The following is a 17,935-nucleotide window of genomic DNA, read 5'->3' on the forward strand; positions in this document are numbered from 1 at the left end:
ACTTGACTGGTGAGACATCAGTGAGACAGGGTTTATCTTCATCCCCAGTCATCACACAGTTGGTTCCTTCCAACCATCACAGACACCTGTGTCACCTTCCTGCTAGGAAATCCCACCTTCCCAGAACACTGAGGGCACAGGGCAGACTGGGTGTTCAGCCGGGTCTCTGTGTCACAGAGACACATAGGAAAAATGGAGGCTCCCTCTTGATGCTGACAGACTCACGTCCAGGAGTCAGCAGATGTCAGGCCGTGGATGAGTCGTTGTTCTCTGAGGGCGTGTCGATTCTTATCAGCCTTGTTGCTCAAGGTGTTGTTGGAGGAGAAACATAAAGAGAGAAAAATTGAGAAAGATGCCAGGCAGCACTGAGAGTGGAAGTGACTAAGCAGTGCCGTCGACACAGACCCCACCACCTACAGCCCATAGGATTCTGGGAAGTGTTCCTGCCTGATAGAAAACTCAGCTCAGGAGGAAGGACAGCAGAGGCCAGGTGCCTTGCAGGAGCTGAAGGTCTCCTCAGAGAAAGGGCAGTGCAGTGAGAAGAGATATGGAGGTGTCTTCCGAGTTTTTCAGCAAGGGGTGCACACCCTGGCAGAGGATCCTACTCACAGGTAAGTGTTCCAGCTATCTGATTAAGTGTGAGAAGAGGAACTCAGAAACCCAAAGCCTTCTGAAGAGGAGTTGTCTAGAGAAGACCTCGTTTCTGTTTGTAGTCACGGTGCAGAAGGTGCAGTGAGGGGCAGAGGCTCAGCAGGAGGAGCTCTGAGCAGACAGGAGCTGATGAGGGAAGGGAAAAGCCTCAGCTGCCCCTATCTGAAACCAGTCACATTGGCTGCTATGGTCTGAAGCTAGATGTTCCCAACCATGACAGGGTGACTTTCCAAACAGAAGCCAAACCTGGGAAGGCCAGCGAGATGGCTCAGTGTGTGGAGACATGACAGTCTGAATTCATTCCTCAGCTCTCACAGGGTAGATGGAGATTCAGACTCCTGCAGGCTCTTCTCTGCCCTCCACACAGGTGTGTGTCCTGTTCCTGCAGTGTGCACACTGAGACATACGCCTTCCCAAACTCGTGCATCCAATACAGGATTATTAAATCACACTTGAATATATTGATTGCCATTTGCCCCAAACCTGGGAACTATGTAGATAAATCCATGGTTGCATCCTTCCTTGCTTGCTTGCTTGTTGCTTCTTGTTCCTTTGGGTTTTTTCCCTTCCTTTTCACCCCCATTATTTTCTGAGATCTTTTCAGAAACTGAACCTTCCAAAAAAAAATAATTCTAATCCCTGTCCTCACAGAGCCCTTTTCTCATGGACCGGAAGTCATAGTATCCAGAGGAGGAAGTCACTGGTTTAATAGGAACTGTAAACAGAACAGAAAACAATTCAGAATGTGAGGACTGTGTGAAGGAGGAGGAGTTCAGAGCCCGTTCTCCTCACACCAGACATTCTTTATATGAAGAGTGATATGGGGACACCTGAGTAGAGGATTCCACAGAGAGGAAATGACACCCTCTGAGGCTCTGAGGCAGTGGAAGTCATGTTGCTCACCTCCATTAAGGGCACACCCCTACCCACAGGCATAAGCTGAGGGATGCTCACACCTGCTCAGGATTGGTGTCTTCTCTCTCTTCCCTTCTAGCCTCCCTCTTAACCTGCTGGCTCCTGTCCACCACTACCAGTGTCACCATCGAATCCTTACCTCCCAAAGTGGTTGAAGGAGAAAATGTTCTTCTACACGTTGACAATCTGCCAGAGAATCTTCTAGTCTTTGCCTGGTACAGAGAAGTGACAAGTATGAAGCTTGTAATTGGACTGTATTTACCAGATTACAGAACAAGTGTAAAGGGGCCTGAGCACAGTGGTAGAGAGATATTGTACAGCAATGGGTCCCTGTGGATCCAAAATGTCACCAGAGAGGACACAGGATATTACACTCTTCGAACCAAAAGCAAACATGGAGAAATTGTATCAAATACATCTGTGTTCCTTCAGGTGTACTGTAAGTAACTCTTTGTGAACTCTGGGTCTTGGTGGGGTCCTTCCACTAGACATACAGAAGTGTCTGGCCTGGCCTGTGTCTCCGATCCCTCTGCACTGTGTCACCATGTTGGGGCTTCAGTATTTAGTTTAGGACACACATGTAGAATAATGCAATTGGATAGATCCTTCATCTGACTTCACCTTGGAGAAACCTGGATGCTCAGTGGTCAAGTCAGTGAAGAACATCAGCCTCTGTCTAGACTCTTGGGGTCCTTCATACGAATCTGTCCTTGAGAAAGACCTTGAGGGAAGAAGGAAGGGTCTGTGGAAGCCATGGGGGTCTTACAGAGTTGAGTACCAGGAAGCGCTGGCTCCATACCTTTGTTCCAGACTTAACTCCTGATGGCCCTGAGAAGCTTTTTGCTAGGGTTGGATCTTGACTTTCTGTCTGGAGAGAAGAATGCTTGTTAGTAGTCAATGTCTTGCTCCATGTGGAACCAAACTGTACTGCCATGAGAACCATGAGTAGGCTAGCTCCCCTGGCCATCATAGTGACCCAGAGGGAGAGCACAACAGAGAAGATTCCCAGACCATAAACCCATTGTCCTGATGGGCTTATGAGACTTCCAGGAAGGCCAGGGTCCCATCAGGGAGGGACAGAGGACACAGGTCCTCCTGATAAGTTCTTGTGTTTTGGGGCCAGTACATTCTCTCCTACAAGCAAATAGGACAGGCTCTACTGATGTGGACAGTTCTCCAGGCATGAACTGCAGTTCCCACAGTGAAGAGCAGGCATAGCCTGGGGACACTCAAGGGATACTAGTAAACCTATATGCCTGAATCAGGACCTCTCTTTGTATCCTGGCTTTATCTTTGTCTCTGCAGACCTGGTGTCACTGGCTCTGTCACCTCAGATCTCTTAGCTGCTTCATGTATCTGCTACCCTGCCAGGGGATCATGTTCACATTCCTGACATATATTTTCTCTGGGAATGAAAGGGTGTCCTATTGGGAAACACCTAGACAGAGTTTCAAGGCATCTCAGAATGGCCATAGAGCACATGGGCAGATTCACCACACAACTCAGCAGGCAGCGAAAGTGTGAGTACTATCTTGAAACCCTGCATGGGATGATGGTGTCCAGAGCAGTCCTTCCAGGACTCGGGTCACCTCCTCCCACACCTCGGGCTGTGAGTTCCTGACACATCTGCTGCTGGGCCTTTCTTCTCCCTCAGAATCCTGACTGGTGCCTGCAGCGAGAATAGATCTGTCCCCTTCCACACTCATCATGCAGCTGGTCCCTTTGAATCCCTCACAGACATCTGTCCCCTTCCTCCTGAGAGCAAATTCCATCTTTGCAGAGCACTGAGAACACAGGGCAGACTGGATGCCCAGCTGGGTTTCTGTGTCACACAGGGAGTACAGAGTCTCCCACTTTGTTGCTAACTGACCCAGGATGAGAATACAACAGAGGGCTACCCCTGGGTGAGCCGCTCTTGTTTCAGGGCGCAGAGATGCTGAGAAGGTTGTTTGCAACTGTGTACTCTGGAGAGCTGAAACAGGAAGAGGCAATTGGAGAGGGGAGGTGCGTAGTCCTGGGAGTGTACAGGGCAGAGAACACAGAGCTATCCACAGATGCTTTTGTCTGGGAGAAGGCTGATGCTAGAGGGGGCAACTGGGGAGATGGCCTGACCATGGAGGCCCCCACTGTATGCTCTGAAAAGGTTGTACCACCTGTCAAGCCCTCTTGATCATGGGTGAGGAGATCATACTTTGCAGAGTGTGAGAGGAGAGGACTCCACTATTCTCTGGGGTCTTCCCAGGAGCTCAATGACCTGAGAGAGGTCTCAGGCTTTGTAGGCGAGAAGACACAGTGGGACAGAGACTCAGAAGCATCAGGAGGCTCTTGGTGAAGAAGTAGGGAGAGGGGGAGATTGTTCGCACCCACAGTTAATCAACATGAGCACAGTGTTGTGAATTCTGATGTTCTCAGCTCTGAAATCTCAATTTATAAATGAAGCTGGTGTTGATCAGTGACATGGCACAGTGGATATGGACATTTACTTTACTGTCTGGCAACCTGCGAACTAGTGAATACGAGTTTTTCCTGACCTTCATCTAGCAACAGTGTCCTGCATCTAGAAACAGAGTGAGAAACACCCTTGAAAGAAACATACACACACACATGCACACACACACACACACACACACACACACACACACACAAATACACAGTTTTTAAAAAATCAAAGTTAATGGAAGCATTGAATACTGTATTCTCAAACATATGAATTTATTAAATCTATGAGCATGCAAGGTCCTGAGATTATCATTCATTCATTCATTCAATTGTTCATTGGTTCCCCTCAGATATCTGATGGGTTTTAGGCAGCCTTTCTTTAAAAATATAAGACCACTACCTGTTCTCACAATTCTCTAGCACTAGTGGACTAGAAGACAGACCAGGGAAGAAAGCTAGAAGGTGAATCATGTGTTGGTGGGAATCATTAACACAACAAAAGCACCAGAGAATGAAGACAGGTCTGCTGGGAAGAGGTCAGGAGGCAGCGCTCCAACACCCATCTACACTGAGTGTGAGCAGGGATCTGAAGACAGTGAGGCTGGCCCATGTTGACTCCCAAGTTAAGAGTACCCTAGAGAGGAAGTGACAACGAGGGATATGGAGCACATGGCGGGAATGCGCTGAGCTCCATCAAGTAGGGCAGGGATACCCTCATCAACACACCTCAGCTGAGCAATGGACACAGCTGCTCCAGGACACAGGGTGCCATCATAGCAGAATGCAAAAGTCCTAATACTGATGGATCTCTCTTCCCTTCCAGCTCCTCTTTTCATCTGTGGGCGTCCTACCACCCTTGCACCACCCACTATTGAATTAGTGCCGCCCAGCGTGCCTGCAGGGGGAAGTGTTCTCCTCCTTGTTCACAATCTTCCAGAGCATCTCCATTCCCTCTTCTGGTACAAAGGGCTGGTTGTATTTAACAAGGTCGAGATAGCCCGACACAGAATAGCCAAGAATTCAAATGAGCCGGGCCCTGCGCACAGCGGTAGGGAGACAGTGTACAGCAACGGGTCACTGCTGCTCCAGAATGTCACCTGGAAAGACACCGGATTCTACACCCTACGAACTCTGAATAAATATCGGAAAAAGGAATTAGCACACATTTACCTACAGGTGGACAGTAAGTGATTCTCTGTGATCATTCAGTGCTGGGTGGGCCTTAGACACACAGGAATGTCACTCCTGGCATGTGACTACCTCCTCTCTGCACTTTTATCCCCATGATGGGGTTTGACCACTGTCTGCAGGACACACATGTAGGAGAGAAATGCCCATGGATCAGACTCTCTCTTCTGACTCCCCGTTTATCTCAGAAGACCTAAGATGGCAGACTGCTCTGTCTGTTGAGGCTCTTGCGATGCAAGGGAGGAAACGGTGGAGTCCTCACAGAGAGGTGAGCACAAGGAAGCTCTGGCCCCAGCTGTCTGTCCCAGGCTTGACCAAAAATGTCCCAGGTTCCATTTTACAAGGACTTGGCACTTACTTCTGCTCTGAGCAGACAGTGAACAGTGGTTTTGGGCTGTCTATATCAATCCAGTGTATTTATTATCACTAAACTGCAGAGTTTCATAAAAAATAAATAAAAATTTAAAAAAAGAAAACAAAAGAAAAAATAACAGAAAAACATCAAAGCCACACAACGATGTTGTAGACAGAATGGAAGGGTGCTGCTCTTGTCTGTCTCCTGACTGCTTGCTCATCCTGATCGTGTAGCACATGAGACCATGTGCCCAGGGGTGGAAATGCTCACAGTGGACTTCTCCCATCCACATCCATCTCCAGTTAAAAGATGTACTAGTATAGACTTACCCACCAGACATTCTGGTATTTGTATTTGCAATTGAGTCTGCCTGTATCAAATGACTCTGGCTTGTGTCAAGTTGACATGAAGCCTACCTGCATAAGTCCTGGGCCCACTAAGAAGACCAGCCTGCTCCAAGCCCTCACCCAAGCATAATCCTGGGGGGCTGCAGGCAGAGCAGCAAGACCATGTAGAGAGTGACATCAGAGGTTGACTGTAGGCACAAAGGAAATGAGAAAAGTCAGAAAGTGAACATCTAGCAGGGAGACATCATCTCAAAGCACAGTGTGCATGAGTGTGTGCAGTGTCTGATGGAGGACAGTGAGGGGGCAGCCATGGAGACACGGGGGACAGAGTGCCATGCAGAGGAAATTACAGATTTCACAGCACTGAGGGAATGGAGGCCATGTTGCTGACTTCCTCCAGGTGGGAAAGACACACCCACTCCTGCATGTCTAGGCTGAGTGAAGAATCCATCTGCTAAGGGTGCAAGTCAACATCTTTCCTCCACACACCATGATCCCATGCTGATGACCTTTCTCCTTTCCCTTCCAGCATCCCTTTCCTTGTGCTGTGACACTCTCAACTCTGACCAACTCACGATCGATGCAGTGCCACAGCATGCTGTTGAAGGGGGAAGTGTTCTTCTCCAGGTCCATAATCTCCCAGAAGATCTGCAGACCTTTTCCTGGTTCAAAGGTGTGCAATGCACCCATGTTTTTAAAATTGCAGAATATAGCATAGCAACAAAGGCCATCATCACTGGCCGTGCATCCAGCAGACGAGAGACTGCATACACTAATGGATCCCTTCTGCTCCAGGATGTCACTGAGAAAGACTCCGGCTTGTACACACTGGTAACAACAGACAGCAATTTGAAAGTTGAAAGGGCACACGTGCAAGTCAGCGTGAACAGTAAGTGACTTTCTATGGTTTCCAGCTGCGGGGTATGGCTTGCCCTACTTCATAAGTGCACTGTGAGGACTCGGTTGTGCCTGCTCTCTCCTCGACTGCATTGTGTCCTCACATTGGCATTTGGGCACTTACTGCAGGGCACACATGGGGTGGACTAACTGCATTAGATTGGAGCTCTTTGCCCTGCCTTGTCTTGGCATGCCTTGTCTGACTTCGCCTACCCAACCTGTGCTGGCTAAACTCAGCCCAAGAATGTTAGACTCAGGACGGACCCTTGGGCCTCTAACCATGTCCATCACCCTGATATAGACTCTGTGGAGGTCAGATGTACTCTATCTGAGGAAGCCATGGAGTGCCCAACACAGAGTACCAGGAAGCCCTGGCTGCAAATCTCTGTGATGGTTAGACTCCAGATGACACTGGGAAATGTATTTGTGGTTGGTTGGCTTTGGATTCCTGGCAGACCTGCCATGGTATAAGGCTGTTGTGGCATTTGTCACCATCCAGTGCACTGCCATGAAATCCACAGTTATGCTAGTTACCCTGACATCTGCCATAGAGACTCGGCCAGGATTGCATAGCTGGACAGGACAGTCTTAGTTCCCAGGCCATTAGCTAGCTGTTTGAATGACCTTATGAGACCTCACAGGAAGGTCACCTCCAAGGTGATGGACAGATGACACAGGACATTTTAGCAAGTGTTTGTCCTCTGATGCCCAGTATCTGGAATTCCCTCCTGCAGGTAATATATTTCAGAGTGGCTAAACTGGACAGCACTCGGACAAGAGGTGTAATTCTGTAAATGCACACTAGATGTTGAAATAATTCAGTCTAAGACTTCAGAGTCTGCCTGGTCTCCTGAGGCTCTTGCCATGCTCACAATGGCAGAAAACTTAGAACTACATACTTAGGGTATAGCCTGGCTCTATCCATGACTCTAAAGACCTCGAGTTGTCTTGGATAGTCTTTCAGAACTACAAAGCACATTACTCTGTCAGAGGATCCTGTGTTACCAGGTTCCTGGTTCTCTCTTCATATCCCATAGGAAATCACCTAGACAGAGGACAGCCGCCTCCCAGGATGGACATAGGCAGACCCTAGGTGAGACTCAGCCAGCTCAGAGTCCCTCTGAAACTCTCCCTAGGTTTATGGGGACACTGTCCTTTCTTTAGGGTCCAGGTGACCTCCTCCTTCACAGCCACATGAAACTCCCAACACAACTGCTCCTGGATTTCATGACAATTCACCCTGACTGGTGACTCCAGTGAGCATGGGTCTATCTGTCCCTTTCCTAGACATCAGTGGGCAGGTCCCTTCCCAGTCCTCACAGTCATCTCTGTCACCTTCCTTGTGGTAGTGGATGGCACCTCATCATTGAGAACAAAGAGCAGCGTAGGCTCCTGTGTCATAAAGGACACATTGGGAGAACACAGCAGAGGGCAGTCCTGTGGTGAGCTGTTGCAGGGTCCAGGGTACAGAGAGGATTATCAGCCTTGTGAATGGCACCATCCCTGACAGCAGTCAGCATCACCATGGAAGGGCTCCTGCCTGGGTGGAGGCTGAGCTCAGAGGGAGGAAGGCTGCAGAGCTTGGGGCAGTGCTGGAGCAAATGCTGTTCTCCACAGAGGGAGGGCAGAGCAGGCAGCTGCAACCCTGGGGATCCACTGTGTACTTCTCTGCAATGCTTGCAGCCCCTAGTAGTGTCTCCTGCTCACTGGTGAAGAGAACAGTGCCTGACTGTGTGGGAGGAGACCTGCTGGAATCTCCTAAGGTGGAAGGATGAGGAAGGGTCCCTCAGGTTGACCTCTGACCTCTCACCTGTGCATCTAGGTGCTGTGACCTGTCCTTCAGCATACACTCAGGATGGTGTACACCTGCAGCTGCACACACACTCATACTCATGCCCACTCCATACACAACGGTGTGGTAATGCGAGCTGGAGGTTTAACCAATGTCAGTATCTCCAAATATGAGAATTTCAATAACACCTGAAAATGCAAGAACGTTGGGCATCTGACTATCTACCCACAGGCCCTTGAGCCTGTGTAGGCACTGAATCTTCTGGAAATATCAAAATAGATATTTTCCCAACAGGCCCTAGCTATAAGGGGGTGGAAGACAGACCAGGAAGGCCGTCTCGAAGTGAGGTCAGGTGTTGACTGGATGAGAATGGAGTTTGAGAGGTGAAAACCTGGGGCTTGTAGAGGAGGAAGTGAGAGAAAGTTTGCATGTCCCCCATGTCTTCTGAGGGAGAACAGGCTTGTGAGGACAGTGAGGGTGGAGACACCGGAGGACAGAGTTCCCACAGAGGAAACTACACACAGGCAGGTGCGCCAAGGACATGGAGGTTGTTTCCTCACTCCCTGACTTGTGCAGACACTCCTACTCACCTCCGCTGAGTGATGGATCTAAGCTTCTCTGGCTACAGGACCACATCTTTTCACCAAAGACTAAGGTCTCAACACTGATGGATTTGTCTCTTTCCCCTCTATCTTCCCTTTCATCCTGTGTTCACCCCCTCCATGGTCCAGCTCACTACTGAATCAGTAAGAGGAGAATCAGGAACCCGAGGATACAGACTCAGCTGTAGCTGTCCCCAGAGAACTTCTGGTCATGGATAGCATTGGGCTTCCTGTTAGAGCTGACAGGCAACAAGACTTCGCTGACTGTCCAAGTCCCATAGATGTGGGATCAGCTGTTTATTGACATGACAGCTGCAGCCATGTAGGTCACCTGTGAACCTCACTATCTTGAGCTTCAGTGGACAGGTGCCAGGACAGAAGCCAACTGTTCTAATGGACTCAGGAGACTCAGACCAAAATAATGTCCCCAAGGGAAGAGACAGAGCTGACAGTTCTCTACCCACCTCCTAAGTGGAATAGATGCTGCTGAGGTGAGCAGCTCCCTCATCTCCATGTCCCAACATTGCTCAGGTATTCTTAAGTCATAGGCACTGCAATGTTCACTCACAGTGTGTCCTAGTTCAGGGAAACTGAGGCACATCAATCTAGGTGGCTGAATCAGTGTCACACCACTCATGAGTTGCAAATGCGAAGCACAAAATATGACTGTAGTCACAGCTTCAATTACTAATCCCTGGAAGTTTTATTAGGTGTGAGCTATAGAGTGTCTGGTTGACCTGTCTGAAGGATGACTGTCATTTGATTCCCTTCTCTATTTCTTTGCAGAGCTTGCCACACAGCCTGTCCTGAGAGTCACAGACAGCACAGTCAGAGTACAGAGCTCAGTGGTCTTCACTTGCTTCTCAGACGACATTGGGATCTCCATCCGTTGGCTCTTCAATAATAAGAGTCTGAAGCTCACAGAGAGGATGACCCTGTCCCCATCTAAGTGCCAACTCAGGATACATACTGTCAGGAAGAGGGATGCTGGAGAGTATCAATGTGAGGCCTCCAACTCAGTCAGCTCGAAGATCAGTCTCCCAGTCAGCCTGTCTGTGGTGAATGAGTGACCCCTACTCTCATGCTAAAGCAGGGCGGGGCATTTCTGTACTGAGATGCCCACACCTACCCACACCTGCCAGTTACAATTTTCATTCATTCTCATGTCCAACTGGCCATCTCTTCTATCCCTCACCACACCTGATCCTGAACCCCTCCATTTTCTTCCACATTCCCAATTCTACCCAGTCTGTCCCTCCATCTGCCTCCTACAACTTTTTTCCCCTTCTATATGAGATTCAAGCATCTTCATTTGGGACTTCCAACTTGTTTAGCTTCTTTGGGTCTGTGTAGTGTAGTGTGTGTATCTTGTATTTTGTGCCTAATATTCACTTAATAAGTGAGTGTATACCAAGCATGCCATTTTGGGACTAAGTTACTTCACTCAGGATGATATTCTCAAGTTCCACCCATTTGCCTTCAAATTAATGATGTCTTTGTTTTTAATAGTTGCATAGTATTCCATGGTGCATATGACACCACATTGTCTGTATCCATTCTTTCATGCTTTTGGTACCATTCACACACTTCTCAGCTCATTATTGGCGCACGATGCAGGCCAATGGGAAAATGTTCCATTTGTTCCTAATAAACATAGAGTTTCAAGGCTTTACTGAAACTAAGTGGGTAACTGAGGTTGAGTTTCTTAGCGAGTGTTTTTACTGCTGTGGATAGAAACCATGACCATTGCAAGTCTTATAAAGGAAAACATTCAATTGTGGCTGCCTTACAGGTCAGAGATTCAGTCCATTATAATTCAGGTGAGAGCATGGCAGTGTCCAGGCAGGCATGGTGCACCAGAGCTGAGAGTTCCACATCTTCATCTGAAGGCTGCTAGCAGAAAACTCAATTCCAGGTAGCTAGGACTAGGGTGTTATAGCCCGTGCCCACTCTGACACCTCTACTCCAACAAGGATACATCTCCTAATAGTGCCACTCCCTAGATCAAGAATATATAAAGCAACACATTCCACTCCCTGACCCCCATTGGCTTCTCCAAACATGAGTTTATGAGTGTGATACCTAAAGATATCGATACCTAAAGACAGCATAAGAAAAAGTACATTTAATCCATGTTCCAAAGGCCCCATAGTCTATAGCAGTCTGAACAATGTTAAAGTTCCTTCTGAGACTCATCCAATCACTTAACTATAACCCCCAAAGCAAGACAGGACACCAGCTGGGCAGACTCCAAACTCTGCATCTCCATGACTGATGTCAAAGCGGTTTTCATATCTGCATTCCTTTGTCATCTGTATTGACTGCAACAAACCTCTTTCTCCTGGGCTTTTGCCACCCCATGTCAGCAGCTTTCTTTGGCAGAGAGCCCATGGTTATGGCATCTCAAACATCTTGGGGCCTGCAAGGCAGAGTCAAAGTTATAATTTCTTGTTTCCGCATCTGGGGCTCTGCCAAAGGGTTGACATCATTTCTCCAGCTTTGTGTTCTATAGGACTCTAAGCTCAGGCTGATCTACTCCATTGTGCTGCTGTTGTTGATAATCATCCCATGGTACTGGCATCTCCAATACACTCGGGTTTTGCACTGCAACTTGGCTTCAGCAATAGCCTCTCATAGGCTCTCTTCATGGTAACAAGCCTCAAATCCTTTGCATGACCACATAAGTCCTAGGCTGTCTACTAAGACTGAGGCTGTACCTTCACCAATGGCCTTCAATGGTCTATCACAGTGACAAGCTTTAGCTGCTCTTCATGACCCCTTCATGCCTTCAAAACCAATACCACATGGGTGACTCTTACACATTACCAATTATAGCTGCAACATGGGGTACAACCTCGGCTATCTCTGGAACACAGATTCTTTGTGCTCTCAGAAAACACTTCCCTCAAGATTTCACCTTAGTGATGCTGGTCTTGTCTTCATCACTGCTAATTTCTTACCTCCAACTAACCAGCATCAATTGTCCCAGAAGTCCCTTCTATTTTTCACACTAAAGCCAGAGCCACATGGTCCAAGCTGCCATGTTCTGCTGCTTGTTGAGGCTGGAACATGGCTTCCCTTATTCTATTAACAGATTATCTGTTTCCTAACTCCCTCTCTGCCTTAGCTTGGTTTTCCTGGCACTGGCTCTGTAGATTGAACTTGAACTCAGAGATCTGAATGGCTCTCTTCTCCTGTAATGGTGGTACTAAAGGAGTGTACCACCATGCCATAACTTAAGCTTTTCTACACCTATAACCTGCTTTGTTCCAGGCTTGCCTTGAACTCCAAGATCTGATTGCCTTTGTGTCCTTCACTTAAAGGTGTTTACCACCATGCCTGGATCTAAACTTAGCTGCACAGGATCTTGTCTCCTAATCTCTTAAATCTGTTATCTTCTAGAACATAGAACAAAATTACATTTCACTTCCTGGTGCCCTTTTAATACTCGAACCATATATTTCATAGTATTCTTTTCTCAGCTTACTATGCTTATTTAAAATACTCTTCATGAGATTAAACCAGAGAACAAAGTCTATGATGGGAATTTCTGATTCTTCCTTTGTCAATGAAATTAATCCGAGTCTCTTCACCTTAGCCTCAGGCAGACTCTTTAGACAAGGGCAAAAAGGAGTCATATTCTTCACCAAAATATCACAAAACAGTCTTTACAGCACATACTGAAATTCTTCTCCTCTGAAACCACTTGGGCCAGATCAGCATCGTTCAAATTACTCCCTGCAACAAAGTCTTCCACATACCTACTAGGATGTCCTATTAGTCCCTATTGAAAGCATTCTACTTCTTTCCAAATCCAAAGTCCCAAAATCTACATGCTTCCAAACAAAAGCATGGTCAGGCCTATCACAGCAATATCCCACTCTAGGTACCAACTTCTGCCCTAGGGTTTAACTGCTGTGAACAGACACCATGACCAATGCCAGTCATATGAAGGACAACATTTTATTGTGGCTGGTTTACAGGTCAGAGATTCAGTCCATTATCATCCAGGTGAGAGAATGGCAGAGTCCATGCAATCATGGTGCAGCAGAGTTGAGAGTCCTCCATCTTCATCTGAAGGCTGCTAGCAGAAGACTCACTTCCAGGCAGCTAGGGCTAGGGTATTAAAGTCCACAGCCACAGTGACACACCTACTCCAACAAGGCCACACCTCCCATAGTGCCACCCTCTGGCCCAAGCATATACAAACCATTTCAGAAGTCATGGACTCATACAGTTTTTATAGACACCAATCAGTACCTGTTGGGGTCTGCACACAATGTCTGATGCACAACGCACACCCATGGGTCACTTTTCTTACCGAATACCATTCAGATGAATGCAGGATATTTTGAGCCTTCTAATCTGAAATGCAGAGGTTGAACATGAACAAACGTTTATCCTCACATAATCAGTCAATAGTTTCCTGTGAGCTCTGGGTGCTAGCTACATTGGTTTGTTTTATTTTTACACAAAATGTTTTACTTTCTGTAGTAGTATTAATATTATTAATATTCCCTGTGTGGGGTTACTACCTATCTCAGTGTTTTATGTTCCTGAATGAAAGACACACTCACATAGCCTTATTCATTCATTCGTTTATTTGGAGAAGAAAGAGTTCATTTCATCTTATAACTTACTGTATACTATGAGTGGTAGCCAGGACAGCAAATCAAATGTGAACTTGGAGGCAGGCCCTGAAGAAGAAGTCATGAAGGAGTAGTATTAGTATCTTGTGCAGACTGATTTCTTATTCCAGCTGTTCAGGGATGGCGCTTGCAGTAGTTATAATAAGTTTGGAAAATACTCAATGATCTACTAAACAATTGCCTACTAGACAATCTGATGGAGACATTTTCTCAACTGAAGTTTCCTTTTTCAGTTTGACACCTTTTAAACTATATTTGATAAAAAGAAAGAACAAACAAAAGAAATAAATAAGGAAAGAAGGAACAAAAGAAAGAAAGAAGGAAAGAAAGGAAGGAAGGAAGGAGGGAAGGAAGAAAGATTTTCTTAAAGAACCAGTTCCTGGCTTTGTTGATTCTTTTTATAGTCCTTTTGTTTCTACGTGGTTGGTTTCAGCCCTGAGTTTGATGGCTTCCTGCCGTCCACTCCTCTTGGGTGTGTTCACTTCCTTCTGTTTGAGAGATTTCATGGGTGCTCTCAAGCTGCTAGTGGATGTGCTCTCCAGTTTCTTTTCTCTTATTTTTTTTTTAACTTTTATTGCATTATGATGAGAAAACTTACATGATTTCAATTTATCTGAATTTGTTAACATTTAAAAACATATTTTAAGTAAATAGAATTAAATCACATTCTTGTTTCCATTTTGTACCCCAACTCCTTCTAGAGACCCCCTTCAATACCTACAATATCTTTTTGTCATATTCCTTAAAATTTATAAAATATTGTAACAATAAAAATGAGTATTATAAAAGTTGTTTGATATAAAGCAACAATCAATTTAACAGTCTTATGTAGATGCTTGTCTACAGCAATACTGAAAATACATACGTTTTTCTCAATATAAATTTTAAATAACTCCAAACATATTAACTATATACTTCAAAATAATACATCACTACTAGTATTTTCTTAAATGAACATAAATATATAAAGTCTTTTTGTTTGTTTTGTATTTAGTAGAGTTTAAAATCTTGGCTCTTGCTGTGGTACAACCCCAAAATAAGAACAATTTTTGGACATTGGATTTCATTGTAATAAGGCTGTATTTCAACTACCCTCACATCACCAAAGAAATTTACCTCCATCCTAGCTAAACTGAGAGTTGATAGTTCTGCTACACCAAGAAATGAATTGTAGGCATGATTTTTGCGTACACACATCCTGCTATGGTCAAAGTTATTGGACTTGAGTGAGTGACTTTATTCTCAGCCCACAGATAACAGGTTACATTCATTTAAGAAATGGTGTAGGAATTAAGATGGTCTATTCATAAAGTCATTGACCAACTGTTTCAATGAACAATGGTTCTGCTTGGAGAGTGGCACAGACATTAGGTGAGGGTAAGAATTTGCTTCATTAGCTGTGATAATTTGGAAAAGCATTCATCTCAGAGAAAGACTAACTTATAAAGTCCTCTTCTTCAAACTTGATACGAGAGTTACAAATGGTCAAGCAAAGCATTCAGTCTCACTCTTTGTTGTTCTCTTACAAGCCACCTCCCTAGTTAATCGTCTATGTTTCTTTTTGGGTATATAAATACTTTTGAAATGTATAAACTGTTCTGAAAACCATAGTATAGTATAAAGACATGAAATAAACAATACTACTAATAGAGAGGCTGAGATAGGGGAAGCAAGATTTCAAGACCCTTATGTTCAAGACAAAGCCAGACACTGTCACAAACAAACAAGCTGACAGTGTATATAGATTCTACAATGTTGGACCTATTTCTCCAGTTACCAAATTAGAGAGACCATTGGATGACAATCAACAAATTTCTAATTCCTCATATTTTTGGATTTTAATCGATTAGGATATGTTGGTAATATTAATTTTCATATTAACATATTAACAAAAGTAATTGTCACTTCCTGTTGTTTTTGTTGTAAGAGGTGGAATTAAGTTTGTGTGGATTTGTTGAAAGCTTACCTTCTTGCTGCTTCTAGGGTGTAGTTTTGCTCCTTATGTTGATGTTTTCCATCTATTATCCTTTGTAGGGCTGGATTTGTGGAAAGATATTGTGTAAATTCTGTTTTGTCATGGAATATCTTGTTTTCTCCATCTATGGTAATTGAGAGTTTTGCTGGGTATAGTAGCCTAGGCTGACATTTGTGTTCTTGTAGGGTCTGTATGACATCTGCCCAGGATCTTCTAGCTTTCATAGTCTCTGGTGAGAAGTCTGGTGTAATTCTGATAGGCCTGCCTTTATAGGATACTTGACCTTTTTCCCTTACTGCTTTTAAAATTCTTTCTTTGTTTAGTGCACTTTGGTGTTTTGATAATTATGTGTCGGGAGGAATTTCTTTTCTGGTCCAGTCTATTTGGAATTCTGTAGGCTTCTTGTATGTTCATGGGCATCTCTTTCTTTAGGTTAGGGAAGTTTTCTTCTTTAATTTTGTTGAAGATATTTGCTGGCCCATTACCTTGGGAGTCTTCACTCTCTTCTATACCTATTATCCTTAGGTTTGGTCTTCTCATTGCGTCCTGGATTTCCTGGATGTTTTTGCTTAGGAGCTTTTGCATTTTGCATTATCTTCAACTGTTGTGTCAATGTTTTCTATGGTTTCTTCTGTATCTGAGATTCTCTCTTCTATCTCTTGTATTCTGTTGGTGATGCTTTCATCTATGACTCTTGATCTCTTTCCTCACTTTTCTATCTCCAAGATTGTCTCTCTTTGTGATTTTTTTTTAATTGTTTCTATTTCCACTATTAGATCCTGGGTGTTTTAGTTAAATTCCTTCACCAGTTCAGTTGTGTTTTCTTGTAATTCTTTAAGGAACTTTTCTGTTTCCTCTTTAATGGCTTCTAGCTGTTTACCCGTGTTTTGTATTTTCTTTTTTTTAGTATAGAATAGAGTTTATTTAGGTTATAGTGGGGGAGTTAAGAGAGTAGTAGAGGCAGAGAGAAGGTGAGTGTAGACAAGTAGAGTCTGGCCTTGCTCACATGGAGAGAGGGGGAAGGGAATGCAGAGAGAGCGGGCACAATCAGGCAAGAGGCAAGAGAGAGAGAGGCAAGAGCAACAGAAAAGAGTAAGAGAACGAGAGAGGCAGGAGAGCCGAGAGAGTCAGAGTGTTTCGTATTTCTTTAAGTGATTCTTTATGTCCTTCTTAATGTCCTCCCTCTTCATCATGAGATGTGACTTTAATTCAGTCTTGATTTTCTGATGTGTTGGGTTATCCAGGACTTGCTATGGTGGGAGAACTGGGTTCTGATGATGCCAAGTAGTCTTTGTTTCTGATACTTACATTCTTGCCCTTGCCTCTCTCCATCTGGATATCCCTGGTGTTAGCTGGTCTTGCTGTCTCAGACTGTGGCTTGTCCCTCCTGCAGGGTTGTGTGTCAGTATTGCTGGGATACCAGTTCTCTTAGAGAGGAATTTGGGTATGGAGTGCTACGGCTCAGGATCAGCTCTGGGATGCAGACAGAAACCAGAAGGATCCAGTCCCTGGATGCTCCTTTGTTCCTGTGTCATGATAGCTCTGGGCTGGTCTCTTGGAACAGAGGTGGTAGTCTTACCTGTGCTCAAAGGTGTGCCAGGACCCCTGAGAGACCAGTTCACTCCCGGTCGTACTTGGGTATGGACCACTGTGGCACAAGATCAGCTCCGGTTGCTGCTTTTATATTTTAATGTCTTAAGCAGCATAATAGTTGTTGTTTGAGCAACTGCCTACCCTCCTTGCTGTTAGAATCTACCTCCCAGTGATAACACTGGATTACTAGTTACTAAATTCTATGTTCCCTCATAGCTAGCTGCTCTTGCCCCAATCGATCAACCCTCTGGGATGCATTCTCCTGGTCCTTTTACATGGTACTCTGTTTCTTCGTCCTGCACTCCTCCTCTGGCATGGCAGCTCTCACTCCAACTTCCTGGTCCAGAGCCCTGGAAACCTATAACCCTGCCTCTCTCTTCTCCTCAACTATTGGCTGGGCTGTTGGCATGATTATTTACCAATTAGAATTAACTAAGTGCAGGTTCCCAGAAGCTATTTGCAGACCTTCTTGTGCAAACAGTTTAGGGGGACCCAGTTAGTATTAGAATACAAGCAGCTACATCCTTGTATT

The 17,935-nt window shown here is 45.3% G+C and overlaps 1 protein-coding gene across 1 annotated transcript; it reads left to right on the forward strand.

Annotated features, from left to right (window-relative positions):
- The first annotated feature begins 358 nt into the window (after positions 1-358).
- On the forward strand, positions 359-10,729 carry LOC116101717 (pregnancy-specific glycoprotein 22-like). The gene is made up of 5 exons (XM_031385496.1): positions 359-611; positions 1,646-2,005; positions 4,829-5,188; positions 6,425-6,784; positions 9,973-10,729. Exons 1-5 carry the CDS (start codon positions 548-550, stop codon positions 10,254-10,256), a joined length of 1,428 nt encoding a protein of 475 aa, XP_031241356.1. The 5' UTR covers positions 359-547; the 3' UTR covers positions 10,257-10,729.
- Positions 10,730-17,935: the final 7,206 nt, after the last annotated feature.

The sequence above is a fragment of the Mastomys coucha genome, unplaced genomic scaffold (assembly GCF_008632895.1).
Source record: "Mastomys coucha isolate ucsf_1 unplaced genomic scaffold, UCSF_Mcou_1 pScaffold21, whole genome shotgun sequence".
NCBI lineage: Eukaryota > Metazoa > Chordata > Mammalia > Rodentia > Muridae > Mastomys > Mastomys coucha.